Source organism: Corvus hawaiiensis, chromosome 2 (assembly GCF_020740725.1).
Source record: "Corvus hawaiiensis isolate bCorHaw1 chromosome 2, bCorHaw1.pri.cur, whole genome shotgun sequence".
Taxonomy (NCBI): Eukaryota; Metazoa; Chordata; class Aves; order Passeriformes; family Corvidae; genus Corvus; species Corvus hawaiiensis.
The window spans coordinates 53,123,761-53,137,025 of record NC_063214.1 but is presented as its reverse complement, the minus strand read 5'-3'; the positions used below and the strand labels follow the sequence as shown (position 1 = coordinate 53,137,025).

The following is a 13,265-nucleotide window of genomic DNA, read 5'->3' as shown; positions in this document are numbered from 1 at the left end:
TGTCGCTCAGTACTTCAGTGCACTGTCACTAAATTCCCTGCCCCATTCAGTGATGGGTCCGCATTGCCCTTGTTCAGCCTTTTACCACTACGGAAGCAAGAGTAACTCTCCTTCTTGGCTTTGATATTCCTTGCAAATCCCACCTCCAGTTGCATTTTGAATTTCCAAGCACCGTCCCTGCATGCCCAAGCAATGTCTATAAATTCCTCCTTTGTAGCCAAATCACACTTCTGCCTCAGATATGTTGCCTTTTTCACAGTGGAGCTCAGCCAGGAGGTCCCTGGTAAGCCAAACCAGTCTCCTCATATTTCTGCTTGTTTCCTTAAGCATGGGGAGTCCATTCTTGTTATTGGAAGATGCTGACCTCAAATACCTGTCAGCTTTCCTGAGTTCCTTTGCCTTTTAGAGCTGCCCCTCATGAGATCCCCACTAATAGTTTCTGAAATGTCAAAAACTGAAATCTACTCTCCTGAAGTCCAGGGTCTGTACTCGGCCACTCTTTCCCCACTCTTCTCAGGATTTTGAGCTCCAGTCAGGTCTTTCATGTTAATGGGTAACAGACCCAGTTGCACTTCACCCATTTGGTCCATTGTAATTCAAGAAGTTACTTCCAATACGCTCAAGAAATCTTGGCTGCTTGCATCCTACTATTTTGCACTTGCAGCAGACATCAGGAAGTTCAAGCCTCTCATGTGAACCAACATCAACAATTCATGAACTTCCTCAAGTTGTTCAAAGAAGACTTTCTACACTTCCTCACCCTGATTAATGGCCTGTAACATATTCCCACCATCACCCTGTAACACTTCAAGTCATCTGTTCCAATCCTGGCACACAAACTCTCCAGCACAGTCAGCCATCCATCCCAGAGAAGAGCTCCATAACTGTAAGGAGTTTCTTCACAAAGACAGCAACTTCCACTCCTTATTTCCCTGCAGGTCCTCCCTCTAGAGCTTGTATCTATCCATCCATCATATCATTCCAACTCTGTGAGCTGTTAAGACCCAACTTGCTACTGCTATGACACTTGTGACTGAATGTAGCACTTGACTTCTTCCTGAGTGTTTTCCAGAATGCATGTATTTGTATACATGCATTTAAGGTATGCATACAATATATAAAAGGGTGTCTCTTCATCCTGTTTTACAGTTCCCGACGTTTCTCTTATTCCCTTTTCCCTGTATCCTTTGCTTTCCACCCCTGTTCACTGCCACCTAACTGAACTATGGGTCATAATCCGTCTCCACTGTCACCCCTAGTTTCCTGCTCTCAGTAGGATGATGAGCCAGTCAGCAGATGTTTTGTCATACTATTGAACATCTTTCTATTTACATTCTTAAAAATACAAACCATACATGAATTTAAAACATCTCACTGATACAGCTATTGCGAAGTTTGAACATTATGTTTAGTATTCCTTTTAGCTAATGCACTACACAAAGGACTGGATGATTCAGAAGAAAGAGTATTTGAGGAGAAGGGATTTTCTTTCCATGAACAATTGATTCTAATCTAGTTTAGGTAACTGCAGTGACTGAAAAATTACCAACTCACAAATAACTCAGCTACTTATCTCTATGAAATTATTCTGCAGGCCAAATTTATCATGGAAACATACAAAAATAAACATATAAAAATAAAAGATACTACAGCTTACTCAGGAGTATTTTATAGGAGTAGAGGAAACATAAGAACTGCTAGTTCTTTCCCTGATCCTTTTGAATAATGATTATCAATAGTGGAAAAAACCAAACTGCTGGTATTTTGATAAAATCAAGGATATCACAAATTAACCACTCAAAGTGAATACAAATAGTGTAACAGAACAGCTTTTTTTTACTGCAACTAAAATAATTGGAACCTTTATGGAATATCTACCAGTAATTATCTAAGCCTAGTTTCCAGATCATCTTATATTTAGTGTACAAAAATTTATGTACTATATTGCAGTCAAAGCATTTGTAGATTTTTACTGCAGTAATTCAAACTTTTTAATGACAAGGAAGCTCATTCTATAAATCAACTGAATTTTGAAATAAAGCATTTATGATTTTCTCATCCTTTTTTTCCTCCCACTATGGTAGAAACACTTCCGGAATGTCCTCAACAGAGTAGCAAACATCAAAATAAACAAAAAATCTTTTTTTGAAGAGTTCATAGGTTTCCAAAGTCATAAAACTTCCATTTTCCCTTACTTCTGAGAAGAACCATGTCAAAATGCAAGTTCTAAAATGAGTACCAACAGAACACAAACAGCCTAAACATCGTGGTTTACTACCTTTCCCTACAGATCAGATCTGCAGACAAATACAAAGAAAGTTCCTGGGAGATAACAGTCACCATTATCAAGCAAGACACTACTGCTGACAATCACAGACTACTTAAAGCTGAAGAACACACTAAGCACCCTCCCTTCAGGCTCAATGGACAGAGCAATCAATCCCCTTCATGTAGCAAAATAGCTTGAATTAATGGCACCCCTTGTCCCAGGCAGACTCAGATGCCAAGACACGAGCAGATGCTAAACCTTTGTGCCCAGGGCTCCCCAAAGGCAGGGCTGTGGAAGGGCCAGCTCTCCCCAGGTGTATCAGGGTGAGACCTCAGTAGCCAGCAGGACACACGGGTCCCAGTTTCTCGGTCTGCCTACCGCAGCCACTGGCCCTGTCCCTTCCCCAGCTGCTTCAGGCAAGAACTGATCTTCTCCCTGCATGGTGAGTTTGAAGCACATCAGCTTCTAGAATCAGGTTACTTGGGCCTGCAAGAGTACGGATGCCAGCGCAAGAGAGACGGAAGGAAGGATAGGTTCCCCTTGTTCAGTGAATGTGTTTGTCTAAGTGGGCACTGAGAAACACGAAGGAGCCTCTTTCCTTGATTGGTATCTTGCTATAAATCACGAAGTCTGACAGCATGGTGTGCTCAGCTATTCAGCCTTAAACAGGTCTGTGTTTGACTGCAGATAAGGGAACCCTGCAAAACAGCTGTTATCACCCTTGTGCACAATAAAATCTTACTAGAAGATCAAACTAGTGCATCACAGACTTGGACATAATAGAGACTTTCAGCTACGAAAATGTCTGCGGCGTTCCCTTTTCTCTTGCTCATCGACACAGGACTTCATGAATATTTTCTGTAAAAAGGCTGAATTTTATTGCCTTGTGTATTACATTCGTTTAATGAATGACTAAATGCTCTTCATTAATTTCTTTTCCTGACATGGTAGAAACATTATCTTCAAGAGAAGAACAGAACATGGCAGCTAGCAATCCTTCAGGCTTCATGCTGGCCACTGGAAAGTCTCTGATGCCTGATGCTCTCTTGACCACAGAACTTGTTTTGATGCTAGCCCAGTGTTCAGCTCAGTACGTGACCAGCAAGAGGTGAAGGAGCCAGAGATCCTACTCATAGTGCTGTGGGACATGAGCTGATGTCAGTGTCTGTGTGCTCCCAGGCCTGGGCTGTCTCTGATGTTACCACCACTTGTAAACAAGAAGTAGCTTTTGACAACCATTGCTACAGGGATTGGGCACACAGGGGCACAGAGATGGAGAACACTGTGTGGCAGGAGGACTGAGCAATGGGCTTTGTACAGCACAAAGGTGAAGAAGATGATGACATGAGGATTTTGATGTGGATGTCGGCTACTGTGGAAGAAGGCAAGGAAGTACGGGCCATGGGAAAGAGACCTGAAGTCCTGATACTAGAAAAGTCCTTATTCTGAGTCTGCATTAAATACAAGTCTGCAGAAAATCCCCTTGCTATCCAAAGGTAGATAAACTACCATTGCAATCCATCAAATCAGGCCCTGCAGATAACTCTGTTCTATAAGAAGTGCCAAATATAATATTCTCTATGCAAAACGTGCAATTTCATTTCACTACACAGAAAGAAACCTTAAAACCTATCTCTCGTAACTGCAAGACAATGAAATGCAGCTTCTACAAGACCACACAGGAGCTGACTTGTGAGAGCATGAGTCAGCCATCTACCTGTGCCATTTAGATTCTTCTACAGAATCCTTTCCTCCAATAAACTTAATTGCTTATCAGATCTAGGAACTACAAAAGGCAGAATTTATTATAGACATTTCTGCAGTTTATAATGATGGTACTCTAGCTTCCTGTAGCTTGATTTCAAAACTTCTGTTCAGATTTTTTAAACTATGAATTTGAAAAAGACATTTGGAAATTAAATTCAGAATAAATCTATCTGATTCATTCAAAAAAGTAAAAAAAAAAATCTAAGGAAAGATCAGACTTCAAGTTCTTAACATTTGTATTCATGTATTATGCCTTGAATCAATTACAAATGTTTATTTACAAAAATGCATTTTGCAATATTTCCATAACAAATCTGAGGAAAAGACTCTCAATTGTCCTACTTTTGGTAAGCCCTATTTTATTCTTGTCATCTTATTGACCTCAGTGGGCCAAGTGAGCACCACTCACCTTGTGCAGGCATAGACATTTCAGCAGTACTTTCAAAAAGAAGTAATGCAAATGATTAATGCAGTTATTGACTAATGCAGCACTGATCAAAAACACTTGAATATTTAAGAAAACATAACATAGATGAGATGGGTAAAAAAAGCCCCTTAGATTATTCTTATTTTCCAACCAGAGAATCCCAGTTCTGATTCCATCTCCAACATAATACAGGAATATCTTCCAGACAGCACGATGTGCACAGTATCTTATGGACATGTGCACAGCAAAAGTCTGTCTTGGGAACTGCACAAAGGAGTATTTTGAGATCTCAGTTTGATGGGATAATACGAAGGCCAGACTGTGACTTGGCTTTTTTATCCTCCAGGAAGAAGAGCGCAGGCTCACTGGGAACACACCAGGGACTGTATCTGACTGGATCACCCTGACTGCACCAGTTAAAATGAACTGACCCCATCACCCACCAATTACCTGCCTCCTTAGCCGGCTGATGAACATGCAAATGCAACAGCATGCTAGGTGAACACCTCAGTGAGTGCTGTGTGACACTGAACTGAAATCCTGCCTGGCATGTCGAGAATGCTAGTTTGTTAAACACCTTAGACAGCAAAGTCAGAGAAAACTGTCATCCCAGGCAGTATATCTCATGGTTTGGGCAACAGATATGGATGGCAATCTGCCAGAAAATGCTAATGTTCTAATGTGTAAGCCAAAACACAAATAAATGGAAAGACCTGGTTTTGGTGGGACTAAAAAGCCTGGGAAGGATAAATGCAGTTTAAACTGATGTTTTAATGTGCCAGTTTGCAGAAACATACATGGACAGCACCTCTACACTGTTGACATTGCAGCAAAATACATATTGTAGGAACCAAAGTTATTTTTCTTTTAAAATTGTATGTTAGACCTCTTGCTGCTATGTAAATGCCCCAGCATAACTCACGGCTTACTTCTGGTCTTGGGTGTGCAGACACAGCACCTATTCTCTGAAAAACATGCTCCCATGCATGCATGTGCAGGCTTCCCAGCAGTTTCTCAAGCAAGGGAAGTGTTTTCCTCTGCTCCACCCATCACATAGCAGAGCTGAAGAAAGCCCTAGCTTTTTTGAACTCCCTACTGTCTTATTATCAAATCGTTTGTTTTTCAGCTAGAGAGGATATGTTCAGATTGATGAACATACCCTTCCAGTACAAAAGCAAAAAAAAACCCCCATTTGGCAACAAGTTTAAGGCAATCTGGGTTCATTTACTCTATCTCCTCTTACTGTTTCTTCAGATATGGTAGAAGGGGTGTTTATCCACTAAAAGAATGTCAGAAATATCAATTATTCATATACTGTTTCCATTTCCCTAAACTAGAACTTAAGGACTTATAATTTCAGACTAGAAATACCTTTCCTACATTGAAATACTTTCAATATTCCTCAAGATAAAGGAAAAAGAAAAAAAGCCAACACTTTATATTTAATTCCACAATATAGGTGGGTTTATATTCTTAAGTACTAGTTTTACTTCAAGTTACAGTAGACTACTACAAAAATAGAACTGATTTGATTTCTGCACCATAAACTGACTTGTTTTTCTCCTGTCATAAGCAGTGCCTAGCTTGTTATAAAGTATGTGTTGTCACAATACACACTTATGTTCTCAGTATTTGATTAATATTAGTCCAAGAAGGTAACTGAATCATAAAATTCTCTCCTAGTCCTTGTGGGATCACTTATTTAAATGAATATGCACTAAATATTTTGGTAGGAGGGCAGATAAGCAATGCTGTTTAGGTAATACTATTATTCCCTGGTGGCTTCACACTTGTGGTAGAAAAACAGATCCAAACAAGCACTACAGTGTTACTGAGGTTACAAATGACCTGGAAAAATACAGTTTCTATGGATATCATTTAATGAAGACAAACCTTGCATATCACACATCTAATATAGTGTTTTGTTTATTTCTTCGCAGGTATAAGATACTCACCTTGTATTAAGTAGATTTTGCAATTCTTTTATACCACAGGATTTTAAAACACTAGTCTTTTATGCAGAAATTATTAAATTATAGATAATAGGATGATCAGAACCTTATTGCACATGTAGCCAAGTTGGATTTTTCCAGAGATATTGTGTTCTATCTTTTAAAAACAGTTAATATGGAGACTTAGCACTGTTAATTAAAGCTCCTACAGAGAAGGAATACACTCTTCATGTATTTTAACTTAAAAAGCAAATTTCTGCCAGTGTTATCTCATTGCCTTACCTAATCTGAATATGTTTGCAAGCACTAAATTTTATTCAGACATCTTCATTATATAATATAGCTAAAACATCTATAGAGCAATTGATTTAAACAGCAGTGGAAATCAGGAACAGCAGTACTGAAAAGACTATGGAAGACTAAAATGCTATTTGTTTACATTCTGCAAAACCCAGCCTGGATCAGATAAACAGATGGATTCTTTCTGGATAGAAATATTGCACAAGATTCTGAAATTAAGCATAGAGGGTGGGAAGAGCAGCTATAAGCAACTGATGTTTTGCTTCCCATCACATTAAAATGACTTTCAGACCTTAAATAGACTAATTATATTTTTGTCCTCGGTGCACAATTAATAAAAACCAACTTCTGAGCAATGCCACACCCTTGTGATTAAACAGCATTTAAAAAAATATTTAGATAAAGTCTGAACAAATCAAACAAATATGTAGGCAGGAAATGCTGCTTGGAATGCACTCCCTTGCAATGTACTGCTAGACCCAGAAAGCAGCCTAACTTCAGAATTCAATCAAGCAAAATCTAGTATAATCTCATTACAGCCCTTGCAGTTAATGAAACCTTTTAAATCTCTGACATTTTGATTTTTAGAGCTGACAAAAGCAAAAATTACTTGGTTTATATAACACAAACATACAGAAAGATAAGACTCTAGCCTTCAGGTTATCCTAGCTATTTATCAAGCAATGCATAATATGAAAAGATTACTCTTCTGCTACTCACTATTGCTCCAGGATTTCAGTAAATATTTGATACTGATTTCAAAGAAGCCTGAATCCTGCTGGCTAGCCATGTCTGCTGCATACAAAGAGGCTTCTATAATTCTGAGCAGCTGAAGTGGCAGGTATTATGTATGTAGATGTGACTGTCACCAGTCAGTGATGTAAACGAGGGGTCAGAGGAGGAAATGAAGTCTCCGCAGATCCACTTCTTCCGTTCATGGTAGGTAAGCTCATTTAAAAAAAAATTGAAAAAGCTCAACAACAACAACAACAAAAACACACCATAAGATTTCTGTCCTTTGCTCTTCCTTCGGGGCTTGTACTTAATTCTATCTGAAGAGTATTTTATTCCCTCGCCCCCTCAGTACGTATTTTCATTTATTCCATTCTGCAACCGGGCACATTTCTTCTGGTTGGTTAAGGCATATGCAGCACCACAGCACTTGTTCCACAAGCACAGTTAGAGTATCTTCCCGAAGGGCGTCTGAGCCGTGCTTTTAATAACGCGCAGTCTGCCTGTCTGAAGCTTTTTTCCCATCAGAAGCTGTCAGCCCGAGCGTATGCACCTCCTCTCGAGAACCGAGTATCAACTTCAAGCCCCACTGAAACCGTCTCTTCTGCAGCTGCAGGAATCTCACACGTACTGCTTAGCTTTAGGGGGGAAAAGCACCCTCTAATGAACATCCTCTGCTTGCTCTGGTCAGCTGCTCTCCTTCCGCCTGTTCCCAAGAAGAGCACGCTGAACTATATACACAACTGCATCATGCTGCGGTAAAGCTGAGCTGCACCCATATATCTGATTGCAGTGACGTTGGGAAGGAAAAGGCTCTCCCTCAGCCCAGTTGCACAAGAGAAGCACTTCCAGAGCACTAAACCCACGGCATTCAGACTGGCTGCTTCTGCTTTTCTTTCACTGCTACAGAAAAACGTGCTGTCATTTTTTCTTGACACTTTTTCTGCCTCCTCCCCTAACAAAGATGAGAGACAGCAAGCTGAATTCATAACGGCAAATAAGCCAGAGAGCTCACTGCTTTGTATTCACCTCTGAAAGAGCCCCAGAAAACTCAGTTTGATACCATTTTTATCTTGAATAATGGTTTCTAAAAAGGAACTGAACTCACATAAGAAAAATGAGGCAGAAGCAATTCACTGCTTGTTAATCTCTCTTTATTTTCTACAAAAAATTGCTAGGTACAATTTCCATATTCCTAAGGTTTTATTTCACATAATCACACTACATCAGTATGCATATTTTAATGGTAATGAAGAAAAATAAGAATCAGTTTCCAAAATACTTTTTGTTTCATATATTCTTGGTATCACCCTTCCAGATATTATTTCCTGGGAATAACAGTACTTTTTTTTCTCACTTAGTGGAATAAATTTCCTGCAGCATTTCATAATTACAGTATCTGAGACAAAACAGAGCTTGTCTGCTGCTGATTCTTCTAAAAACTTTGTCAGCAATTGTATTAACACATTATTTTTAGTTTCAGTATGCAGAATATTTGATGTTTGGATTGGAAACTGAGGAATACAAGGGTCATTGAGACCAAGCTCCTGTGGTTCTCACTGAAAATATGCTAAATGTCTTCTGTAAACATACCTCATCTAGAGATAAGGTTTTGTGTCCTCACTAATGAAAGGCTGTTGCAGAAACTCACTTTGTAAACCTCTTTCAGTTCCTAAATGAACTTCACTCAAAACCTGTTTACACCCTTTTACGGACATGAACAACCAGAAATGTTCAGAGTATCTCAGGTTTGATCTCACCAGCTATGTCAATGAAAGCTGATCAGCTCTTCCTCCCTGTGCTGTTAATTATCATCCCATTGCTGTCGCTGTGCATCCCCAATTTATACTGAGACCCTGCTGTCTCATTTGTACCTCTTCCCCTACCCCTACACTGACAAAGCTTCCTCATTGTGCCATCCTGTTTAGCCAGCACACTCCAGCTTTTTACAATTAAAGGTAAATTCAACACCAAAATAAGGGACGTTCCAAGATCTAGGACTGATGACTTCCCACCATCCCACTAACTGATTTTTCAGCAGAGACAATGCCAAGTAGGTTTTGAAGTCCTTATTCACCATCACAAATATTGCATTAACTCCTATGTTCAAGGATTTAAGTAACATTTTCCTCTGTGGTGTTATATCAAATGCTTTTCTGGGGATGACTGATATATTAATTTTATTGCAACTCTCTTATTGAGGTTAATTTGCAAGTAGTTGTATTTCCTAAATCCATATTCTATTTTACCCAATTTTGAATTAAATTCACACCTTTAAATATGATCTCCCACCAAATTTTGTTTCAGTCTTGAGTATCAAGCAGCCTCTCTGCTGATACAGATCATTCTCCCCCCATAAAACCTGTGGTTTATATTTACAGGGCAGAATCCCTCTTTTGATGCGCTCAACAAAAATTTCATTAGCCAAGCTGCAACTTCATATGCCTGCTCTTCCTTGGAAATGAGTGAATGAATGGGAAGTTAGCTGGTTTTTGTAATGTGAATTTGAAGACATTTGGGGGTTTTTTCCACCTCACAATTGATTTTTTGTTCTGTTAGTATTACTCCTCCTACCTCTGTTCTTCTACAAGGCAAAATGAAAACTAAAGGCAAAAGCATTCACACAGTAGTGGTCAAATCTTATTCTTACTCCATCTCTCATCCTCACTGGATACTGGACTCCTTAAAATCAATGTTCTTGTTTCAAAGATGCAAAGGAGCAAGAATGCTTAACCACTTGGTTTTAATTCCTTCACATAGTTTTACTCAGCTCATCTTTTGTACTGCTGCTATCGGGAGAGTACCAGGTGACTTGGGTGACCCATTGGCCCCATGGAATGCTCCTGAGGGTCCCGTGTTTCCCTCACAGGCAGAATGAAAAGTTTAGGGTTTTGTTGGTTGGTTGGTCTTGGTGCTTTCAAGTTAAAGAAATTTCAGACATCCTGCACAGGCAGTTTTCTTAATTGTCACTGTCCAGTCCATTTTTATTTCTCAAGTTTGTATTTTCAAATCTGCAGATCTATCCTTGCTTATTCTGAATCAGCTTGTATGAACAGGATCCAGTAATGTTCCTGCCACCTGGTCTTCACCAGTTATCAGGTCTAAGCAGTCTAACAATAATTTCCTGACTTTGTGATCATTTGGTGAAGAAATAAATGGGCTATCTCATCCAAGGATACCTGGATTTGACTATCGTAGGTAGAGTTTGTGTCTGGGATGTTCAAGTATCACCTCATGCCTACTTGCACTTCCCTGTGGACTAACATTAAAAAGACTACAGCTACATTCAGCTATCTGTCTAGGAGTGGCAGATCCCCAGCACCTTTTTACTGACTTTCTCCAAAGTGATATGGAGCCAAAGTAATTCTATTTCACATATAGTAGGTCTTTTTAAAGCATTCCACCACAACATTAATGCAGAACCTCACTGCTCTCACCACTTAGTATTCTTTCTGAAGAATGTGTCTACCTATTGTGTGCTTCCACTGACAGTATGATGTTGCACTAAAACACTGAAAAGCTTAAAGGATACATTAAGACAAAGCATATTAAAGAAAAATGCCACCACTCTTAGAGTCTGTCTTTTTGGCATCATATGAATGAGTTAATACAGAATGGTAGTTGTTAAGATTTATTTCAGATTTGATACTCCTCCATTATTGGTTCTGCTTTCAAAAGTATCACCCATAACATAAATGCCTCAGAATTTAACTATTGTTCTAACAGCTTCTTTAAAAGTATAATCAATTAAAATCTTACTAATTTCTAGCATTAGTCATAATTTTTTTTAAAAAAATTTAAATGCTAAATTAAATTTAAATATTTGCCAGCCTAAATTTGCAAGTAAGACATCCTCCATACATAATGATTTTACTCACATTTTGGAAACAGTCCTAAAACAGGAATAACACACTGAAATGGCAGAAACATAAGCACTCTATTTTAGTGTTCTGAACTTATTTTTGGGAGGCTCACAAGACTAAGAAATTTTGAAATTATATAGCTTCCTCTTTCATTCATGTTGACTTTGCAATATTCACAATTTAATTATATATTCCAGGCTGTGAAAGATAGACAGGCATGAGCATATGAAATCTGTCAGTGAAAGTAAATTGTCTGATGAGGGGTATTACAGACTTAGATACTTACAAGTACACTAGACTTCTTTTTCATGTTATTACTACATGGGAATTGACTAACAATGTCGGAGGTTTTTTCCACCAAAAGAAACCATAGATTCAAAATGTAAGGCTTTTCATGTGTCTGCCATGATGAAGTACCTGCTGCTTACAATAAGCATTGTTTAAACTATGCACGTTTGTGTGTAACTCACACTCCACATTTGTGACACACAGAGCACCTTCTGTTCTCTCATTGTTTTCTGAGATCAGAGGAAACACATATCCAGGAACCTTGGTTACCTGGCTAATATCCTTCTCTGTCTGAACAAAGTCTCGAGCTGTGGAGTTTCCATGCCCCAGCTTTGGGAAAAAGAAGCTGGGAGATGCTGTTCATCAGCATGGTCAGAAGTGTTCTTGTGAGCAGAATGCTGCATGAACAGCTATTGTCACTGCAAAACATATGAAAAATAGATTTCCAAAGTTTTCACTCAGAAAAGGAACAAGAATAACAAAACCACATACTGCTGGAGGTATTCACAGTATCTATCTTGAGGCATCCAGCTCAGATGCCTACACTGGGAGGTGAGTGCCTTCAGCATGACACAACAGTTCCAAAGAGTATCCGCAAAGAACACAATTATTTGTTCAAAGCAGCCTGTTTCTCCTCACTGTATACACATGATACTTAGGGTAACTACTTTTGTAAACTCGATTTTTAGATTCTTAATATTTAGTAGCATAGGTACCAATTTTGTTTACAGTTTTAGTGACTACTGTTTATTACAGTCATTCAGGCAGTTTAGTCCTCTATGTTTTCAAGCAATGCTTGCAGGAATCCTTAAAAAAGCACACGGAGATTTGAATATAGCACAGTCTTGCACAATCTTCTAGGGCTCATTTTAGCTTGGTATGAAAGGGCCTATGTGGATTTTGCAATCTTAACTCTTCAGAATCTGAGGCAAAATGCGAAGAGTAGCTGAAAGCCTCTAAGGGATGACAGCAGTAACAAAGCAAATATAGATTCAAATTTTGTCTTCCAAGAAGTGATGTGGACACAGATCTCAAAGCCAAAAGGAGCTGTGCTGAACTACTGAGATTTTAACATGCATTATTATTACTATTATTATTATTATTATTATTATTATTTTATATGGCTTCATATAGCTTTTACTCCTTATTTTGGGTCAAATACTATGTCCTTTTAGCCCAATAATACTATATGTTGACTTATACCCGTGTCTCTGATTTCCAGGGAATCAGATTGGATTCACACCGATACAGTTTGTATAAAAGTTTGGCTGTCTGGAGGTTTGCACCTCAGGAATAAGCAAGGGCTGCTTATTAGGGTCTTTGTGGTTTTGATACAGTCAAGTCCTCTTGGGTAAAATAAAGCAACCCTACAAAGAGTGATTCCCAGATTTATTTGACTTCAGTGCAGAACACACCTAACAGAGGAAAACAAAAAAGGATATTGTCATTGCCTGGGATAAGGCTGCATTGGATTCACAATTTAACATTCCCTTCTCTGGGAACCTCTTTCTGCTCTGCTCCTGAAAGACTGTGCTAGCTTTCAGATGGATACTGGTCATAGTTCAATGGTATTCCAGTGCCTAAATATAGGTGTCTAGCATGATTATAGATACCCTAAGCTATGGGAGCTATTCACAGAGACTGGCAGATATGACATAACACGTACA

General features: G+C 38.9%; 1 protein-coding gene across 10 annotated transcripts in view; it reads right to left on the bottom strand.

Annotated features, from left to right (window-relative positions):
* The window catches only part of FRY (FRY microtubule binding protein), a 227,796-nt gene that overhangs the window by 154,243 nt on the left and 60,288 nt on the right, over positions 1-13,265 (bottom strand). For 6 of the 10 annotated variants that reach the window (XM_048295010.1, XM_048295009.1, XM_048295015.1 and 3 more), the window contains exon 1: positions 7,436-8,243. The exons of 3 other annotated variants lie outside the window; for them this stretch is intronic. In XM_048295010.1, coding sequence (XP_048150967.1) covers positions 7,436-7,505 — 70 coding nt within the window. In that variant the 5' untranslated portion in view covers positions 7,506-8,243. Of the gene's footprint in view, positions 1-7,435; positions 8,244-13,265 lie in introns of those variants that run through there. One more of the 10 variants, XM_048295019.1, reaches the window with a different exon arrangement.